The sequence below is a fragment of the Ochotona curzoniae genome, unplaced genomic scaffold (assembly GCF_017591425.1).
Source record: "Ochotona curzoniae isolate NIBS_2020 unplaced genomic scaffold, NIBS_Ocur_1.0 contig_2318, whole genome shotgun sequence".
Taxonomy (NCBI): Eukaryota; Metazoa; Chordata; class Mammalia; order Lagomorpha; family Ochotonidae; genus Ochotona; species Ochotona curzoniae.
In genome coordinates, this window is record NW_024465419.1 from 8,653,492 (window position 1) to 8,673,984 (window position 20,493).

The window sequence follows — 20,493 nt, forward strand, 5'->3', positions numbered from 1 at the left end:
TAGCTTTAATTATTATTACTTTGCACTAAGACTTGTATTCCGAATTTATTTTTTTCATTATTATTTATGTCATATTTGGGGTGCCCTGAAATTTTTTTATGCATTTTGGGACAGCTTTATTTTTCTACTAAAAAAATCACTAGAATTCTGAAAGGGACAGCATTCAATTTAGAGATTACTGTGCGGGCAGGGGTACTGTCAACAACGTTAAGGCCTTCAACTCATAAGCATGGATTTCCATTTATTTTTGTCTTCTTTAATTTACCTAAAAAAATCTATTTATTTATTTATTTTTATTAATAGGCACATTTATAGAGAAAGAAAAGAGATGGAAAGAGTAAAAAAGAGAGAGAGGGAGATAGTCAGACAGAGATATCTATACTCTGATTCATTCCCCAAATGCTTGTAATGGCTGGAGCTGGGTTGGTCTGAAGCGAGCAACATGGAGTTTCATCCAGGTCTCCCACATGATTGCATGGGCCAAGAGACTTGGGTCATCCTCTGCTGCTTTCCCGGACAATTAGCAGGGAGACAGATCAGAGGTGGAGCAGCTGAAACTCAAACCATTATCCATATGTGATGCTGGCACCCCAAACAAAGGCTTAAACTACTATGCCATAGTGTCACCCCATTTTTACTTTCTTTAAGAAATATTTTATAGTTTTCAGTGAGGTCTTAAACATTCATGGATAGGGCCGGAGCGATAGCCTAGCTGCTAAAGTCATTGTCCTGCACGCACCAGGATCCCATATGGGCACTGGTTCTAATCCCGGCAGCCTCACTCCCATTCAGCTCTCTGCTTGTGGCCTGGGAAAACAGTTGAGGATAGCCTAGAGCCTTGGGACCCTGTATCCACGTGGGAGACCTGAGGAGGCTCTGGGCTCCTGGCTTCAGATCAGCTTAGCTCCAGCTGCTGCGGCTACTTGGGGGAGTGAATCAATGGAGAGATCTTCCTCTCTGTCTCCTCTTCTCTGTCCCTCTGTGCCACTACACTAAGATTTTGTATAGTAGTTTGCTGGGAATAACACGAAAAAACACAGATTGGGTGAGTTAAACAACAAAAGTTTATTTTCTCACAGTTCCAGATGCTGAAGTCTAACATCAAAGTCAGTATGCTTTGTCCTTCTGAAGCTTCTCCCCATTGTTTGCAGCTCTCTGCACATTCTTACCTGAACTTCCCCTGAATGCACCGATCATTAGTGTCTCTTCTACTTTTTCTTTTTCTTGTTAAGATCTTCCATCCCCTGGCTCACCTCTGAAACCACAACTACGGCCAGAGCTGAGCTGATCCAAAGCCAGGAGCCAGGACCTTCTTTTGGTTCTCCTATGTGGGTGCAGGGTTCCAAGGCTTTGGACCATCATCTGCTGCTTTCCCAGGCCACAAGTAGGGAACTGGATGGGAAGTGGAAGTCAGGATACGAACCACAGCCCATATGGAATGCCTGACCTATAAGGCAGAGGATTAGCCTATGCACTGGTCCCACTCTCTTCTACTTCTTGTAAGGATATTAGTCATGCTGGATTAAGACTTGTCTCTATGATGTTATTTAACTAAAATTACTCTTTAAAAGCTATTATCTCTAATGAACATCTATTCTGAGGTGTAATGGAAGTTAGAACTTTAGCATATGAATATTAAGGGAATGCAATTCACACTGACAGCTTTTTTTTTAATGTCTTAATATGTGACCTAATTTGGAGAACCTTCTGTATTCATTTAAGAAAAAAACAAGTATTACATCACACCTGAGTGGAATGCTCTTTGTATGTAACTGGTTTTATAGTGTTCATATCCTCTACTTTCTTATCTATATTTTTTGTCTCTTCATCTTTGAAAGCAGAGTTTTGAAGTTTCCATTTATAACTGTAGAGAACTTTTACCCTTTGATTCTGTCAACTTTCAATTCATATATTTTGAATTTAAAAAAAAAATGTATAGGGCCCGGCGCGGTGGCGCAGTGGTTAAAGTCCTCGCCTTGCATGCCCGGGATCCCATATGGGCGCCGGTTCTATCCCGGCAGCCCCGCTTCCCATCCAGCTCCCTGCCTGTGGCCTGGGAAAGCAGTCGAGGACGACCCAAAGCTTTGGGACTCTGCACCCGCGTGGGAGACCCGGAAGAGGCTCCTGGCTTCGGATCGGCATAGTATTGGCCCATTGCGCTCACTTGGGGAGTGAACCATCGGGCAGAAGATCTTCCTCTCTGTCTCTCCTCTCTGTATATCTGCCTTTCCAATGAAAACATAAAAATAAAATAAATCTTTTAAAAAAAGGTATAGACACTTTAGAATTTTTACATCTTCTTGCCAGCTTGAATATTTCATCAACATACTACATTTTTTATCTCTTGTAATCTTTCAAAGTTAAAATTTATTTTCATCTGACAGTAACATGTCAGAAGTTACTGTCTCTTTTAATTTCTATTTGCAAAGCATATATTTTCCATTCTTTTATCCATTTTATGACTTCATATTTAATGAATCTTGTAGACTAGACATAGATGGATTCCTTTATTAATCCTATCTAACAACATCTATCTTTTAATAGTAAAAATTTCATTTATTTTTTTTTTTGGTAATGTAGATTTTAGAATGATCACTCCTCAAATGCAGTGATGGCCAGAGCTGAGGTGATCTGAAGCCAGAGCCAGGAGCTTCTTCTGGGTCCCCACATGGTATCAGTGTTAAGACTTTGGTCCATACTCTGCTACTTTCCAGGCCACAAGCAGGAGCTAGAGGGAAAGTAGAGCAGATGGGACTTGCACCAGCACCCATGTGGGATGCCAGCACTGCAGATGAAAGATTAGCCCACTAAGTCACTGCGCTGTCAGTCTCTCATTCTTCTAAATCTCATGTGGTCACTGACAATACTCCTCCCACTTATCTATTATTTCCCATTTCTTTAATTATTTCATTACTGCTACACATGCTTATCTATTGAGAACTTACAAGCAATACTCAAATTGTAACTAATAACAATTGTTTTGATATTTACTTTTGTAACTGCCTCTACCAGTATTCCTTCTGTGTTCAAGTTCGTGTGTAGCATCGTTTCATCCCAACCTGAAGGACTCCTTTTCACATTTCCTTAGTAACGAATTAGTTTCCTCAGCTTTTTGTTTATCTGGAATTGTCTTAATTGCTTCTTTTTCTTGGAAGATAACTGTTAGATATACAGTCTTGGTTGGTAGGCTTTTTTTCTTTTCCTGGAAGGACTGAAAATATATCATCCTATTGCTTTCTGGCTTCTAGCATGGAGGCCTAATCAGTTTTCAGTATTATTGAGGCTCCCCTCTATATGACAAATCACTTCTTTCTCACTCTTTTGAATATTCTCATTGAGCTCTGGCATTTCACTGAAAAGTGTTTTGTTTTAAATTTGCTTTGAGTTTGTTTATTCTGCTTGGAGTTAATTGAGATTCAAAAGTAGATTCATGTTTTATATCAAATTTGAAAAAATTTCACTCATTATCTCTTCAAATATTTTTTCTACTAGTTATTTTCTCTCTCCCCCTGGCTGTTTCCAACATAGCTGCTAAAGCTTAGATGAGTATCAACACTTCTAGGAAGCTGCTCTATATACCTCATTTCATCTCCCTCCCCAGCACACAAATATGTTCCATTTACAAACGTGACCAGCCTGCCAAACAGTGCCTATAGTCTCGGTATCCTTACTTGCCTCTACCTGTTGGTACACTTACCTGTCTTTCACAACTTTCTCTTTTACCATATTTTGGGCTCCTTAAGAGCAGCCATTCCTTTTACACACTGTATTTCTCATTTCTCATTTCTAGTAAAGGTCTAGTATTTAATAAGTAAAAGTTTTTTAAATGTAAAATTCAATAGTCTTTCTACTGAAAATGACAGCATAAGAAAGCTGACTGACTGTACCTTCATACTGAGAGTTGTGGCACAGTGATTTAACTGTAACAATATCAACATTCCATATCAGAGTGCCAGTTGAAGTCCTGGTTGCTCTGCTTCTGATCCAGCTTCCTGTTGATGCTCCTGGGAAAGCAACAGGTGACTGTCTACCCCTTTGAGAAAGCAGAATCCTGGGCTTCTGGCAGGCCCAGCTTTCTGTTATGGCTATTTGGGGAGGGAACCAATGGGAAGCAGAAATCTCTTTCTGTGTCTTCCCCTCTCTGATACTCTAATAAATAAAAATTTTTAAAAAATTAACTAGTCATTGACTTCTATTTTAAGCTTTATGCTAGGCCATGGACATACAGCAGGGAAGAAAATGTTGATTTGCAAGCTTTAGTCAAAGCTATGTCATAAATCACATAAGGAAGCATAATCATTGTTAAGAAAACCAAAAATTGTTATAAACAAAGTATCATTGTGTAAGGCAAACATGCAAACTGACAAGAAGGTCCACAGGATTCTAACAAATACATAAATAAAAGTTAAGTAAAACAATTTGAAAAAAAGATGTAGTTGCCAGTTAAAATCTCATGAAAGGATTCAAGCTGACAAGTACCAGTTAGTCCAGTAAGCATTTTTATAAACTTAATCAACTTAAGAAGTCACAGCAGCAACAGCAAACCACATGCTCTTTAACCTCCTAACATAGTTCCTAGAATCCGCTCTGGAGGACACTCTGAAGCACGTGTCAAACTATATATATAAAACAGTGTCTACTACAGAATTGCTTATGATATCAAACAGACTGATATGTGCTACATGCTAACTATATGAAAGGGATAAAGAAATTGTATCAGGCTGTTTAGCCATAAAACAAGACAAAACAACAACAACAACAAAAAAAACATTACATGTCCTGCTGGTATGCTTAAGAAACTGACAGCAGGGTCATCCTTTATAAGTTACTAAGGTGGGGGGGAAGGGTATGGGGAGAGGTTGGGAGATCCCCAGAGCCTATGACACTGTGTCACATAATGCAATGTAATTAATTTTAAAAAATATATATATATTTTTAAAAAAGTTACTAAGGTGACTACCCTGCCAGGCTTAAAAACTCTCCATGACCAAGAGTTTCCACTTCTAGAAATACCCAAAGAACACAATCAGAATATAAGGATACCTATTTCATCCATAAACCATTTAAAATAGGCCACGATAAAAATAAAAGACTGCTTAAATTATATTTCCATATAGCAAAATACTAACTAATCATTAAAAAGTGACAAATTAGGAGCAGACATTTGGCCTAGTGGTTAAACATTTGTTGAGATACCTGAACATGCCTGATCTCATAAGCGAAACAGTGTTGGGCCTGGTTAGTGCTTGGATGGAAGATACCTGTATTCCACATTGGAGTGTCTTCAGTTTGAGTCCTGGTCCAGGTCCCAATTCTGCCCCAGGAGTCAGCCGGTGATGACTCAGGTTGGCTCCTGAGGCTGATGAGGGGGTTCCAGCCTGTGAGTTTTAGCTGTTATGGGCTGCTTCAGGAATTTGTGGGGCTGAGAATTCTGTTTTCTTTTGTTGTTGTTGTTGTTGTTGTTTAACACCTTTCAAGTACAGTAATTAAATTTTTTCAGAAAATAATTACATGAATTTACCTACAGAGAGAGATATTCGCGATCACAGCAAATGTTAGTGCAGCGGTCTGGTTCTATGCTTAGAACTTAGGTATTGGAAAATTAGTCTCCACAGTCATTTGTTAATGTTGTTTGGAGATGGGGCTTTTGGGAGGTGTTTGGGATTATTTTTTTTTTAAAGATTTATTTTTTTTATTATTATTTTTTATTGGAAAGGCGGATATACAGAGAGGAGAGACAGAGAGTCGGATGATTCACTCCCCAAGTGAGCTGAAAGGGCCAATACTATGCCGATCCGAAGCCAGGAGCCTCTTCTGGGTCTCCCACGCGGATGCAGGGTCCCAAAGCCTTGGGCCGTCCTCGACTGCTTTCCCAGGCCACAAGCAGGGAGCTGGATGGGAAGCGGGGCTGCCGGGATTAGAACCGGCGCCCATATGGGATCCCGGGTGTGCAAGGCGAGGACCTTAACCACTTGCGCCACCGCGCCGAGCCTGGTGTTTGGGATTATATGAATGGAACCCCTTAATGGTAATTAAGAGTCCATGTTAAGAGGAAGAGACTTGAGTTAACACACTGGCTTGTCACAGCAGGTGATACTCTGCCATGTGCCAATGTGGCATGATGCTCTCATCACATGCTGAGTGGATGCTGGCACCACACTTTGGGACTTCTTAGCCTCCAAGTCTCAGGTATTATCTATTTCCAGGTATTTTTTTATTGCAACAGAAAATTAATTGTGTCACATATCATTCTTCCTCCAATTAGAATGCACATTCTGGGGGGAAGACAAGTATTTGCCATAGGAGTACCAATAAATACTACTGAGTATGCAAATAAGATAACAGGTAGGTTAGGGGCCCCTACACAAATTATCACATCTACATTCTCTCATCAAATATCATCACAGAAACGTCCTTCATTTACATTTCTACATTATTTGTGTTCAACTTGAGAATTGTTTCTTGTAATTATATTATGTTTAAAGGTTTCAATTTCCATCAGAATTGAAAACTGTTTATTCAGTAATTAATGAAAGTTTAAGCTTTGTGGTACAGATATGGAGTTCACTACTCTACTTTCATATGTTTTAAAATTCACAGATCAACACTTTTTTTAAAAAAGAAGTTTCTTACTATAATGTAATTCTGCTTATTTTAAAATGTAAATATCCTAGGCAAGGCATTTTATGTCTATGCTCATTTTCACATTGGTTAGGCCAGAGGACTATATCTCACAGGAATTCAATGCAAATTATTATATAACATTTACAGAGACCTCTAAGGTCATTGGAGCAAGCAGTCACTGTATTGACACATGAATTTATGACTAAAGAACAAATACAAGTATACATAAGACTATTGATTTAAAAAAAGACTTATTTTATTTTTATTGGAGAGTCAGATATGCAGAGAAAGGAGAGACAGAGCGGAAGATCTTCCCTCTACTGATTCACTCCCTAAGTGGCTACAATGGCTGGAGCTGAGCTGAGCTGAAGCTAGGAGCCAGGAGCCTCTTCCAGGTCTTCCACACGGGTGCAGGGTGCCAAGGCTTTGGGCCATCCTCAACTGCCTTCCCAGGCCACAAGCAAAGAGTTGGATGGGAAGAGGGGCTGCCGGGATTAGAACTGGTGCCCATATGGGATCCTGGCGTGTGCAAGACAAGGATTATAGCTGCTTTGTTACTGCACTGGGCCCAAGTCTATTGGTTTTTTGAAAAAAAAAAGTTCCCATGCTGAAAAATAGTTTAAGCATGAAGGCTAGAGCAGCAAAAGAATCGATGGTCTACAAAGAAAAAAAAAAAAACCTACTATGACATGCCAAGTTTCCATTAAAAAAGACAAATTATCCAATCCTTTTCAAACAATTTGGTATTTTTCTCCATTAGCTGCAAAGTATTTTTAAGTGACATCTAGTCTGACTTCAATATACATTTTGATAAAGAAGAGGAAGTCTTAATTAAAAAGCAGAAACTTCAAACTATTAGATACATGTTCTAAACCATCGATATCAGCATACTGATTAACTTGTCTCAAAAATCTATTCATTTCTCCTTCTACAAGTACTATTTCTGCTTTTTAAGAGAATATTGTTTTAACCAAAAATAGAAATTGAGATGTAATTAAAGAATTAGGAGGCTGCCAATAGGTTTTTCTGAGACACACGAGGGAACAGAAATCAGCTGATTTAATCTCTTCACAAAATTGACGGACTCAGCAGAGGAATTTTTCTTTATGACTATGAAATGTGTCCACTTCAAACTTATGTTGAAGTTATAATCCCAGGACTTTGAAAGAAATAATTAGGGTAAAATGAGGCCTTTAGGGTAGGTCTCGAGCCAATCCAACATGTTCTTATGATGAAATACAGACATTCACGGAGACATCAGGGATGCACACATACGAAGAAAGAACAAGTGAGGACATGCTAGCTACTGAGAAGCCTCAGCAGAAACCAGTAGTACCAACCATGCCAACCCCGATCGTGAACTTCCAACTTTCAGAATCAGAAGTAAATTTTTGTAGTCTAAGCTAACATGTCTTTGTTGTTTTGTTAGAGCCACCTGAGTTAACCAATACCAAGTGTACAGCCGCCTGCATGGTAGTAAGGACTGTTGGAATAAGAAGAACTGCACCTCATATCCATGGAGCCCCACTGCTCCACCTGCCTTACAGAGACCCTAACTTCCCCTTCCACCCTGGGAGTCCTGAATGTTTCTCCTACCGCAGGCCTCCTGACTGGTGCTTCTGCCATGCGAATCCAAGTGCTCCTCTTACTACCCCAGGGACCCCAAGTGTTGTGCTATTTTAGGACCTAATCTGTGCAACAACAGTGCAATGCGGATATATTTTAGACACAGACATACATTACTACATCACTGTATTCAATTACCACACACTGCCAAGATGTACAGTAACTTTAATCCAACCAACCCATGTTAATGGTTACTTTAAACCTGCCTTTAGATTTTAGATGTTTTGAGTAAAACATTGACAGTATCTTTTATACATATCCATATTCCTATAAGATAATATCCCAGAGGAAGTCAAAGATTATATATCAAAGTACAGTCAGGTCAATGCTTGTGACACACAGACAAGAAAAATACTAACTTGTACTTCCACTAACATGTGAGAATTATTAGTATTTAATACAGGCGGGAATGAGGAAGACAGAGAAAGAAAACCACAAATGAGTGACACATAAGCACTCACAGCTCTCACACAAAGGACTTCTGGGAGTTCCAGTGGAAGTCATTTTGGACACCAAGATATGCAGAACCCTCCTTATAAATGAACTAAAAGAATAACTCCTTTGGCAGGGGTGGGGTTGGGGGAGTATAATGAAGGATCTGTAAGTTACTTCCAAGTCTAGAAATCTAAGACTTTCACAGGTAAAGGACACTTTAAAAAACTGCAAATAAAATTAGTAATTAGCTCTTAAAATAAGGACAAACATTCCCTCAAAAGTAGTATTATTTTATTCTTTTCTTAGTATTTCATGGAAGAAAAAACTAAAATGGAATCCAGGAATATAATTTCTGATCCAACGATAACCACTTGTGCATTTAATGTTCAAATTTTATTATGTTTTAATTCAAGCCTTTTATCCTTCCATTCAAGTGGCTAGCAAAGAAATATTACGTTGGTATGTATTATCCTATTGTTACATAATGTCTCTCCTTTAAATAATTTTTCTGAGAAGAATAAAAGCAAAACCGTATAACAACACACTGTGTAGGCAGGAATCTTGATATGGTTGTTTCTCCATCACTTCACCCCAACTGCCACCATCTGCTTCCAGATGTACAAACAAGTCATCATCAGAGACAACCCGGTGCTTCTGTTACATAAACCCCATGTCAAGCCCTGGCTTTCCTCCCCTGCATTTCTCTATAATAACGTGACAAAAATGTGGCTGATAAAAATGCCTTCTGAGACAGACTCCCAGTTGCTGGCTGCTGGACCCAGCCCTATGTACTCACCAGGGAGGGAAGATGTGGATGATGTCCTGGGGACGTCCCCTGAGGTATCCTGCAGTCTCCTTGGTGAACAGAATCTTTAAGTTGGCTCCAGGCCCGGATGCCACACCTTGGGAAGGGCTGGAAGTTGGTGGCCCTCCTAACTGCTCACACAGAGCAACCTGGATGGTACATTCCTCATGCAGCTCCAGAATTTTCACAATTAATACACTAGATTGCCCACCTGGAAGTTGAAGAACAAAAGCAAAAATAAAGTCTAAAACATGCTTCAAGTATCAAAAAGGTGTTATGAAAAGGATTCACAATTGGATAACTCTTCACTTGAGGAAAACGGCCTACATACTCTGCAAAGTAAAATATAGACACTATCATGCTTACTCTTATGCCTTTCTTTAAAGTACATTGGCACACAACATTTAACACAGCATTTTAAGCAACATAAAAAAATGGTGCTGTGTATACAGATACCTTACGATTCATCATTTCAGAGCATGTTTTATGCCAAAGTTTGACCACTATGAACAGCCACAGTAAAGAGAACACAATTATTGCTGACCTTTTTCTCTTCTCATTACCTGTTTTGACCCTGTGCTTTGAAGGCATGCATATTACTGGCTGATTGCAAGGTGCGATGATCAAAAAGCTTAAAAGGTGAGGATTTACATGGGCTGCTGGGTGTTAAATTTAAACAGGTGTTGTCTGACTTGGATTTAACTACTGGCTCTCCTATCGCTGCTGAACTTAGTATTTCAACAACTTGGTTTTCTCATGTATCAAATGGAGGTCATGCCACATGCCCTAGCAAACTTCTATGCTAATTAAATCAAAGCATGCACAGACTAACACCTAGAAATTCTAGGCGTGTACCCAGAAACCATGGGATCTGCCATACAAAAGGTAAGCTGTGATGTGTGCATACATTAGAACAAAATAGTGCTGAAATGAGGGAAGCATATCTTTAGTACCAGGTGGAGTATCTCAACTATGTAAGAAGGAATGAAGAAACCAAAAGGAGATCCTTTAGGGATCCAGGTACAATACACATAGGAAACATATACAGGAAAGTCCCAGTAGCCCCTGTCTTTCAGGAGAAACAGGAATGTGACTCAGGAAGGAAACTCGGAGTTTTAAATTAATCAGTCATGTTTCTTCTATCATAAAAATATGTGAAAAAAAAGAACCCAAAAGATTGAAGATTTTCAGAGGACACCTGGTACCACAACAAAGGACGGAGGACAGAACAAATCATGTGTTGGCAGTGAAAATCTGGGCACTTGGACTCCAAGGTGGGCTTTGTCAACCAGTGGATTCTGCAGTGATTTCATCATGCTTGGAAGAGTGAGATTGTTAGCAATTCAGAACTGTTGAATTCTTAAAACCACTTGAGCAGAATCCTCCGAGCATGCCCCACACTGGGGACCTGAGATGGGTAGGAGGTTGGGTGGGATTTCCCCTTTTATCTCCCCCTCTACCCTAAATACAGGGAAAAAAGTAATAATGTGGAAACAATAGTCTTACCCACTTAACTTTAGTCCTCTACCCTTTATGCCCTAATCAAATATTTAAAGATTGTCAAAAACAAAGAAAAAAAAAGATTAAAGTTTCTAATTAATTCTAGATAAGTAAACTTATGTTTTTCTATTACCCTCTGGGCTTTTAAGATGAATGAATAAACGAATAGTTGAATGAAATGAGAATAAAAAAACAAAAAACAAAGTATCTAATATAGTACTTGGCTAATAACATTCTCTCTTGAGTTTCCCTATCAAGTAGGTAATAGCAAATGATAAAAATTAGCACGTACATGATGCTGAGTTTTCTGGTTACATAATTAATCTGGTTTCCATTTACTTCTCCTTCTCAACTTTTTCTTCATTCATTTCTACTCCACCCCAAATTGTTCCTCCAGCCTTTGTCAGAGTGTGAAAAGGATGCGTCCACATATTGAGCTGGATCACACCTCCTTCCCCAGAGCACTACCTTGGAGGGCTACTCCTAAGTATGTATCTTCTTGATACTACTTCTTAAGGTGAGGAAAGCAGTGATATGGGGGAAGGATAGGAGCAAGCACACTATGAGGTGTGGAGGAGTGAAGACAAGTCCACCCAGTAGGAAGTGAACACCTGCTGCAGCAGGTGTATGTAAAGAAACATAGCTTCTCTTCAGCTGTGGAGCAGGACATGTTAGGATTACATGGAGATAGCTTTGGTACACATGATTTGCCTGGGAAAATAGCCAGAGTAGTAGGTGGGAAATTAGGAGCCTTATAAGCAAAAGTCCATGCAGTGGTGATGGGACCACTTTATACATATTTTTAGAATAGTTAAAACTTGTACTAAGGGCTCATCCTCAACGCTTCACCCTCTACTTCACATTGACAGCAGCTATTGTCCTGCATTCCTGGGTCACCTCTGTTCTCACCTCCATGGCACCATATTCAGGTTCTGGGGGTCGGCAGAGCATAGGCACTTGGCTGTTGAGTGGCAACATTTGGCACTGCAGGCCCCAGTCACGCTCAGCTGTCTTTCCAACAGTATAGGTTCTCTCTTCAGATAGAAATTATCATCTTACCCAGCTCCTATTAAAAAGTGACAACTATCTCCAACCCCAAAGTTTCTGACAGATTTTATAAGACAATCCATCCCAGAGACACATAATAGGATTACAGCAGAAACATTTATGCATCTAAGATGAATCACTCTACAAGAGAAGTTTCTTTGAAGATATTTATCACAAATTCTGACAATATCCCAATAACTATAAATTCTACTGAAGATTTGTAGAATCAAATAATCTGTCAAATCAGAAAGCTATCTTAGCATACTGACTACTGCCCTTGTATTGTATGTTACAGCTCTCCTGGTGACTATATGGGTTGAGAAAGCAATGATATGTGGGGCCACGGTCGTCCAGCACCAGCTGGATGTAGCATGGTCCTATCCAGGAGCAGGTGTTGTCTTCCTACCAAACACTACAGGCCCAGGGAGAAGCCCATACCCACTTTCCCAGAGGAGGATGAAACCTTAAAAGTTGCCTCCTGTCTGAGGAAGAAAACAGCACAGGACAACATATCCAAATCATGTGTTGTAGGCAAGCTCTTCATGGAAGTACAAAAGATATTCATTTTACTAAGCAGATTGTTTTGCAATTAGATGAATGGCACACAAAAGGTCATTTCCGTGCCACAAGGGCAATATTTTCCATAAATGCAGCAAGACCCAGTCAAGATATCACCTCATCCAGGAAGTGTTTCCTGAATTCCAGCCAGAATAAATGACTTCTTGCCTTTGAAATCCTCAAATACCTTATCTATATTTATCTTATAAGGCTGGCCACATTTTTAAGTGGACATAGTATTAGCTCCCCTCCCCCACTGCCCGCACTGCTGCAATCCCTTGAGACAGCAGAGGAAGCACATAACACACTGCCAGGCCCACGTCACATGTGATGACAGCCATTAACATTATCATTAGCCTCTCTATGCATTTTCCAGCTGTTGCTCTTAACTTGGTGTACACACACACACACACACACACACACACACACACACACACACAGAGTCAGCTACTCATGACTTCCCTATAGACAAAGAGGACTGATAGTCCAAGAGTAAAGTACCTCTCGGGTAAAAAACTAATTAAAAATAGGACACTGTGACAAGAATCTTTTTCTCTTATTTCATTATGTTAAAACATGGGGCTTATTAAAAATGTACAGAAAACACATTAGGTAGAGAAATGGGCTGCAATGAGACCTTTTGCTATAGCAGAGACATGGTCAGGGTTTCAGCAAAACTTGCTCTGAGGAAAAAAATAACTTCTTAAATATTAAACACCAAAGAGAAAGTGCCACAAAGGTCAGAAACCAGAAATACTAATTGACAACAACAAAGAAGGAAAATGACTATAAAATAGGAACAGAAAAATGATACAGAAAAAAACAAATAACAAGAAATCTAGTAATTTCTCTTTTTAAAGATTTATTTATTAAAAAAAGAACTATTTATTTATTTGAAAGGCAGTGGTACAGAGAAACAGAGGCAGAGAGATCTTCCATCCACTTGGTTCACTCCCCAAATGCCCATGAGTTGGGGTTGGGTCAGGGTCAAAGCCAGGGGACAGGAGTTTCATTTAGGCCTCCCACTTGGATACGGGGGTCTAAGGCTTGGGCTTTCCTCTGCTGTTTTCCCAGACACATTAACAGAAACATTTAAGACATGTACTGATGCCTATTTGGGATACCAGCACCACAGACAGTGGTTTTATCTGCCATGACACAACCCTGGCACCAAGATCTAGTAATTTCTTTCTATACCTATATTTAACAGTTTAGCAGATGAAACAAAGTTCTTAGTAAAAAAGAAATTTAAAAGACAGTATCATTGCCATCAGGGCTGGCACTGTGGCATATGGGAGGCTCACAACCCATGTCTGCAAGTTCCTGCATGGTCATTTCCAATCTAGCCCTTTACTAATGTGTCCTGGTCGGTGGCAGATAACAGTTCAACTGGTTGGGCCCGGGCATTCATGGAAGAGAAACTGATGGTGTTTTCAGGTCCTGGCTTCACCCTGGCCCAGTCCTGGCTGTTCCAGAGTGAACCAATGGATAAAAGAGCTTTCTTTTTCTCTGTCACTATGCACTAAAATAGATAAAAACAAATAAACACCCTTTTAAAAGGACAGTATTTACCTTAAAAGACAACATTTGCTCAAGGAACTCATAAATGGTTTATTAGCTAATTGCTTTTAAAAAGTATTTGGCTTTAGTTTTAAATGACCAAAAGGACATAAAAAATTAAGTAAACATATTTGTGACCAATGTATTAAATTATTTACTTGAAATATAAAGGATACCAGGGTCCACTAAAATGTTACCAACTTAAGGAAGGGCACTGTGACACAGTGGGTCAAGTTGCTACTCAGAAGAATGGCATTCCATATCAGAGTGCTTGAGTTACGGCTTCCTCTGCTTCTAGTCTCTTTTAAGATACCCAGGAAAGTAACAGAAGATGGTCCATAGACTTGGGTTCCTGTCATGCATGTGGAATATCCTGATGGAGTTCCTGCTGCCTGGCTTTCGTTGACCAAGCCTGGATTATTGTAAAAATCAGGGGAGTGAAACAAGAGATGAAAGATCTCTCTCTCTCTCTTTCCCTTTTCCTGTGATTCTGTCAAATAAATGTTTAAAAAATAATAAATGTGTCACCAGCTAAAATTATCTTAAGTGGGTTATGTTGATGAGTTAACATGTGTATTTTATGAGGCTCATGAATTTTACATGAGAAAGAACAAAGTTAAGTTAGTATGTTGGAAGAGATACTGAAATCATCTTCCTAGAGGGCAAAAACATCTGTAAGTATTTTCAAGAGAAATGTTTTTTATAACATAATTGTTACCATGAACATTAAGATGTCCACTTAGTTGTCCAAACACTGACCACATAGTAATTTGGATTTTCCTTCTATATTATTATTTTGTTTCTCTTTATCTGCTCAGATGCCTCAACAGACTAGTATGTCTTCAAAATCCACATCCCACTATTTCCTAAAATAGCTACTTTCTGTCTTCATCAGCCAAAGTCATCAACAAATGCTCATTGTTCCTCTACCCCTCATTCTTTATCCAGCAAACACTTGAGTGTACATATACCCACAGCATACATAAGCACAATGGATCAGGGATGCACACTGGGGAATTTTTAAAACTACACTGGGCACCACTAGCTGTTACTATAATTCTCCTTGTTGCTGTCACTTCAAACGTCCATATTACACATCCCACATCTTACTTAATTGTATTTGTTTAAGTGGAAGGGAGGAAAAATGAATGAAAGTAAGAAACAAAGAAAGACCTTTGCAATGGCCAGGCTTGAAAACAGGACCAGAACTCTACCTATGTCTCCCAGGTATTGAGAACTCAATCCCCTGACCTACCATTGCTACTGTTTCCCAGGCTGTGCAGTGGCAAGAAACTGGAGTCTGGAGCAGGAGCCAGGGCTCTACTGTGGGACACAGGCATTTGACCACAAGGAAACCCATGTCACATTTTACAAAATGTAATTTCATGGCTTTTCTTCCCAAAAACACATGCATTTAGTAGTAGCAAAATGATTTTACTTAGGGTACTTCAGTTAGTTAATTGTGAAACTTTAAATAGTATCTTTAACTCTATGTCCTATTCAATTACCTTTTATTAGTCATCATGGAATTATCAACTTTATGAAATGCACACAAGCAAATGCTTTCTAAGTTTTCCTCCCTAAGGAACCATATAATTTGAATTCTACTTTTAATTGTCAAGGTTAATATTCAGTATGGCCTATAACCCACACCACATCTCTGTGTCTGACTCTAAGAGCAAGACAAATTTTTACATTTATAAAAACTAACTTCAATAACTGCTTAGAGTCTCAGGGCTATACTTGAATGAAAGCATTCTAGCCTCCAGTCAAATTATTTGGCTGTATAAATTTCACGAAGGGTTAGGTCCTTAAAATTCTGAAAGAAAAGGGAGATATTGTTGCAGTCCCAACATCCCATTAGAAGTCTCAGCTTTGTCCCAAGGTTCGTTTCACCTTTTAAGAAAAGAGTTCACACGCTCTGCTTAGGTCAAAAATGCCTAGACAACGGAGGAGAGATCAGATCAGAATCAAGCAGGGACAAGACAGGTCTTACACCGTAGTATGTGGACTTCGGTGTGTGGGTGTGCCTTCCCAGTGTGATGGCAAACCAGTGGGGTAAGTCAAGTCATGAGCCATGTTAACAACAGATTGAATAGGCAAAAGCAGAAGTAGTGAGACCAGTTAGGAGACATCTGCAGCTAATTTCCAGGGAGAAGGGCCTGGGAACAGTTAGGAGACCTGAGAAACTGTTACATTCCAGATAGTCCTAGGATAGCCAGTATGACTTCTTGATAGATGAGTAGTAGAGATGAAACACAGTAGCCAGCAATGACATCAATGTTATTGGCCTGAGCAAGAATAAGAATGGCATTACTATTTAATTAGATAGAAAAAACTTTAAATATACAGCTCTCCTTTGGCAGGGAGATGACAGTTGTGAGAGAATTACTAACATTAGTTTTACTCTCTTTTTTGAAAGATGACCAGAGGTGGGAGAATTATTAACGTTAGTTTTTCCTACTATTAAGATTGAGATGCGTCTTGCTTACAACAATATAGAACCTGGTCCTAACTAACCCCCTTACTCTAGTACATGATTCTTCCAATCTATTTTTCATAAGGCCTACCAGAGTGATCATTTAAAATGCACATTCTCTCACAGCCCTCTGTCCTTGAATCCTTCAGTGGCCATCCAGCAGCTAAAATCCAAACCACTTCCCATTGATTAGAAAGTCTTTTGTTACCTGTTACTTCCTTACCCGCACTTTCCAAAGCCCTATTTGTGCAATCTATTTGTATAATAAGATGAAAAATAAACAATACTATTTTAATAAGAGTTCCATCATTGTTTTCCTGGAGAACTTCTATCTGATCACAACTCTGCTATATAGTATCACTGTGCCTCTTATGGATACCTAATTTTTACAGAAAATACATAACTTCCGTTAAACTATGAACTCTGTGCTGCACTTTTTATCAGCACTCACAAATTCTTAAAAGCTGAATTAACTCAGACACCAATCAACCAAGGTGAAGAATCTGGGGTACTTTGTTTCCAGGATTGATCTCACTGTCAACAAGGATGTTTCCAATCTGCCTCCCCTTTATCTCCATGTCAGTTCACATGTACCCAGGAAATGCAAATGGAACTATGACTCAAATGATACTCCAAAGAGAAAAATAAACAATACATTTCAAAATCAAATTCCAATGTTTCATCTATTTACTGTTTGGTTTGTACCACTTTTCCATCAACACACACTAACTGCTGACTTACATTTATTTATAATTATACTGTCTTACTTTGAGAAATTACAGCTACTCCCAATTTAATCAATGATTTCTAAACACGTTGCAGTGACAAGCAACAGTGCATATTCAGCTTTGCTAGGTCAATGACTGAATTACTAATAGTACTGATCAAATATAAGCTACCATTAGATTAATTTCATTGATGTTTTTGGAAAAAAATTCAAAAGGCTCTAAAGCAGAAAATCTTGCCTGTGATACCTAAAAGACAAATTACAGAGAAATTCACATCTTTACTCTATAAACAGTATAATTACTTTTTATTTAAAATTTACGTTCCCCCATAAAATTTTAAGTCATCTGGCAATGATGAACAGACACATTTCTTAACCACAACTACTTACTAAACTGTAAACAATTGTGCTTTCACTTCTTGATTCCACATTTTTTTGCCTTTTCACCCAGTTTAAAATATTTTTCTTCAAATGCCACAATAATTCTAAGCATGAAACAGAAATCTGAAACCCAGCTCTTAGGAAAGAAAGAAACCCTACTAGACAAGACTGACCAGGCGAGAACAAAGTTGATCACAGTGCGTAGGGATGAACACCACCACCACTTAACCAGGTACTCGGTCTCCTGGGAGATCATGGTGTCACAGTGTTGCTTACCACTGGACCCTGACAGAGACATGCTATGCAAGGGTAACCTGTACTGTCCTGTACAGAGTGAAATGGACAACGGGAAGCTCCCACTACTAAAGAAATTCAAGTAAGGAGGAAAGCATATAATGGCTTTAGGAACAGTAGCTCTCTCAGCAAGATTAAACCAGACAACAGGGAGATGTAGGGACTGAGGGTGTCCCCCAAAACACCTATGTGAAAGTTCCAATCCTGGTGCTGTTTTATTTGTGCCAGGGGTCTCTTAGGAAATAATTAAGGATAAGTGAGTACATAAGAGTAAGACTCTAATCTGAGAGGAAGAAGATATACCTTATTAAAAGAAAAAAAATACAGCAGAGAACTTTGTGCATGCAGTGCAAAGAGAGGAGTATCAGTGAGAAGGTGGGAGGTGGCCATGGCTGCTGGAGCCAACAGCACAGGGGGCATGTCACTTTAACAGGACAGCTTGGAGTGCACAGTGACACAATGACTGGCTACCCTCCACTCTGAACAGCAAGAAAGCAAGTGTTTTAGGGAAGTCTTCTCTATTTAAAATACCTTATTTCATCTCACTTTAGATGATTCAGAAAATAGGAATAAAATGGTATCAAAAAATGCACAGCAAATAATTCTAAAAGGGCATATGTAAAAGTTCTACATACATAAAAGGCCTACAGAAACAGATATTTAAGTGTCTCTATTTTTATAAATGTAGCATCAACTGAGAAATAAATGAGTGTGTTGGGAAGAATTTCAGGAACTCAATCTTAAAATAGCAAGTTAGCCAATTATGGGTGGTTGCTCTGTCCCTCTCACCCACCTCCTCTAAACAGTCTTGATGAACACCAGAAGCACAAGCATACCCACACAGAGCAGCATCTCTGCTGTGAGGCAATGCACTATGATCTGTGCACTGACATGAGCAGAAAAATGCAGGTGTCCTAACTGCTTCTTTATCCTGCCTACTAATCCAACATCAATCCTTCAATTTACTCTAATATTCTAATGAACAGCTTCTAACTCACCAGGTAGGTCCCTTTATTTGGGTAGAAACGGGTAGGACAGACAATGAGACAAAGCAGTGCCTGTCTGAATCGGAGCATGGAAAATTCACAGCTGCCAACATGAGAAGTTTTAGCCTTGGTCTGAGGTACTGTAACAAACAAAAAGAAGTGACCCTTATAAAGCGACCACTGCTGGAAGGCAGCAATCTGGTGAGAGATCTGTGCGCTGCAGAGCTGCAAAATGACAAAGGAAGCCACATGCTTCCCTTAGAGCCACATGCATCTCTAAGGACTCTGAAAGCCAGGAACACTTTGAGGACAACCTCCAGTGGGAGTAATGTGTAAAACAAGGTAAAACAGTAACATGGAATTGTAAAAGCAGATAACTCAGGGTTTAACAAAGTCACCTGTTCCCAGGAAAGAAACTTAGGCACAGAGAAGCAGCGCACATGGGCCTGCAGTCACAAAGAGTTGGGATCAGAATAAACACCTGCCTGGGACAGCTTCCACACTCTGGGGTCCTGTAATATTTTAAAATTCACCACTGCTTTCCTGAGTTACCTGGCATGGTTCATGATACATCTTTGTAGTAAGTAGCACAGTAATTACATTTTTGTGTAATTTCAGTGCCACAGAATACTTGAAGAATAATTACAAGCAAAACATTAAGAAGAGTATGTTGGACATAAGAGTCTAACCTTTTGTAAAAAAACACAGCCTGTTTCAGTAAGAAGTGCTAAGTGTTGTATGCATGTTTACGCCACACAAACAGGGGGTAGTAAGGAATGAGATTAAGCCAACGGGCTGAGGAAGTGTGTCAGAATAAAGCTCCACGATGATGGACACTTACTCCAAGGACTTGAGGCACTCAATGGAAATTCTTTAAAGTAGGGGGTAACTATCAGACTTCTCTCTTGGGATGACGACACTGATAAGCTGGGAATGAGGAAAGGCTGGGTAGTAGGTAGATGGAGACTGACAAAATCATCCAGGCATAAGGGAATAGGGCCCTGGACTTAGGTAATGGCAGGAATAAAGGAAGGCATCTGACTTAAGAGACAGGTTACTCAGACGTGTCGTCATCAGAACCTGAAAAAAAAAAGGCAAGAGAAGGCTCAAAGATGCTAGAGTAATAGCAAGGCAAGGGTGGAGGAACTTGGGTGCAGGTGCACCTGGACCTGGGCCAGGAGACATCACAGGTCAGGCCTGGCAGGCCATGGGGAGGTAAGCATGTTCATTGATCTATCACAAAGGGAAATTAGACAAGAGGGGATCCAGGCCTAGGAGCCGTGTTGAAGCAGCACACAAGGAGTGAACGCAGAACAGAGAAGAAAAATGAACACAGGAGGTGGCCAACCAGGGAGAAGTGTTGCTACTGAAGACACTGGGGAGGAGCAGCCAGTGGTTCCACGCCCAGTGCCAGGAAGGAGTACTCTGGGGAGCTGTACCCTGGTGGGTCGAAGAGGAGTTGACATGGGGT

General features: G+C 39.7%; 1 protein-coding gene across 2 annotated transcripts in view; it reads right to left on the bottom strand.

Moving 5' to 3' along the window:
• Positions 1 to 20,493, bottom strand: part of SPIDR (scaffold protein involved in DNA repair) — a 364,582-nt gene that overhangs the window by 217,459 nt on the left and 126,630 nt on the right. For both annotated transcript variants that reach the window (XM_040972593.1, XM_040972594.1), the window contains one exon: positions 9,482 to 9,701. In XM_040972593.1, coding sequence (XP_040828527.1) covers positions 9,482 to 9,701 — 220 coding nt within the window. The remainder of the gene's footprint in view (positions 1 to 9,481; positions 9,702 to 20,493) is intronic.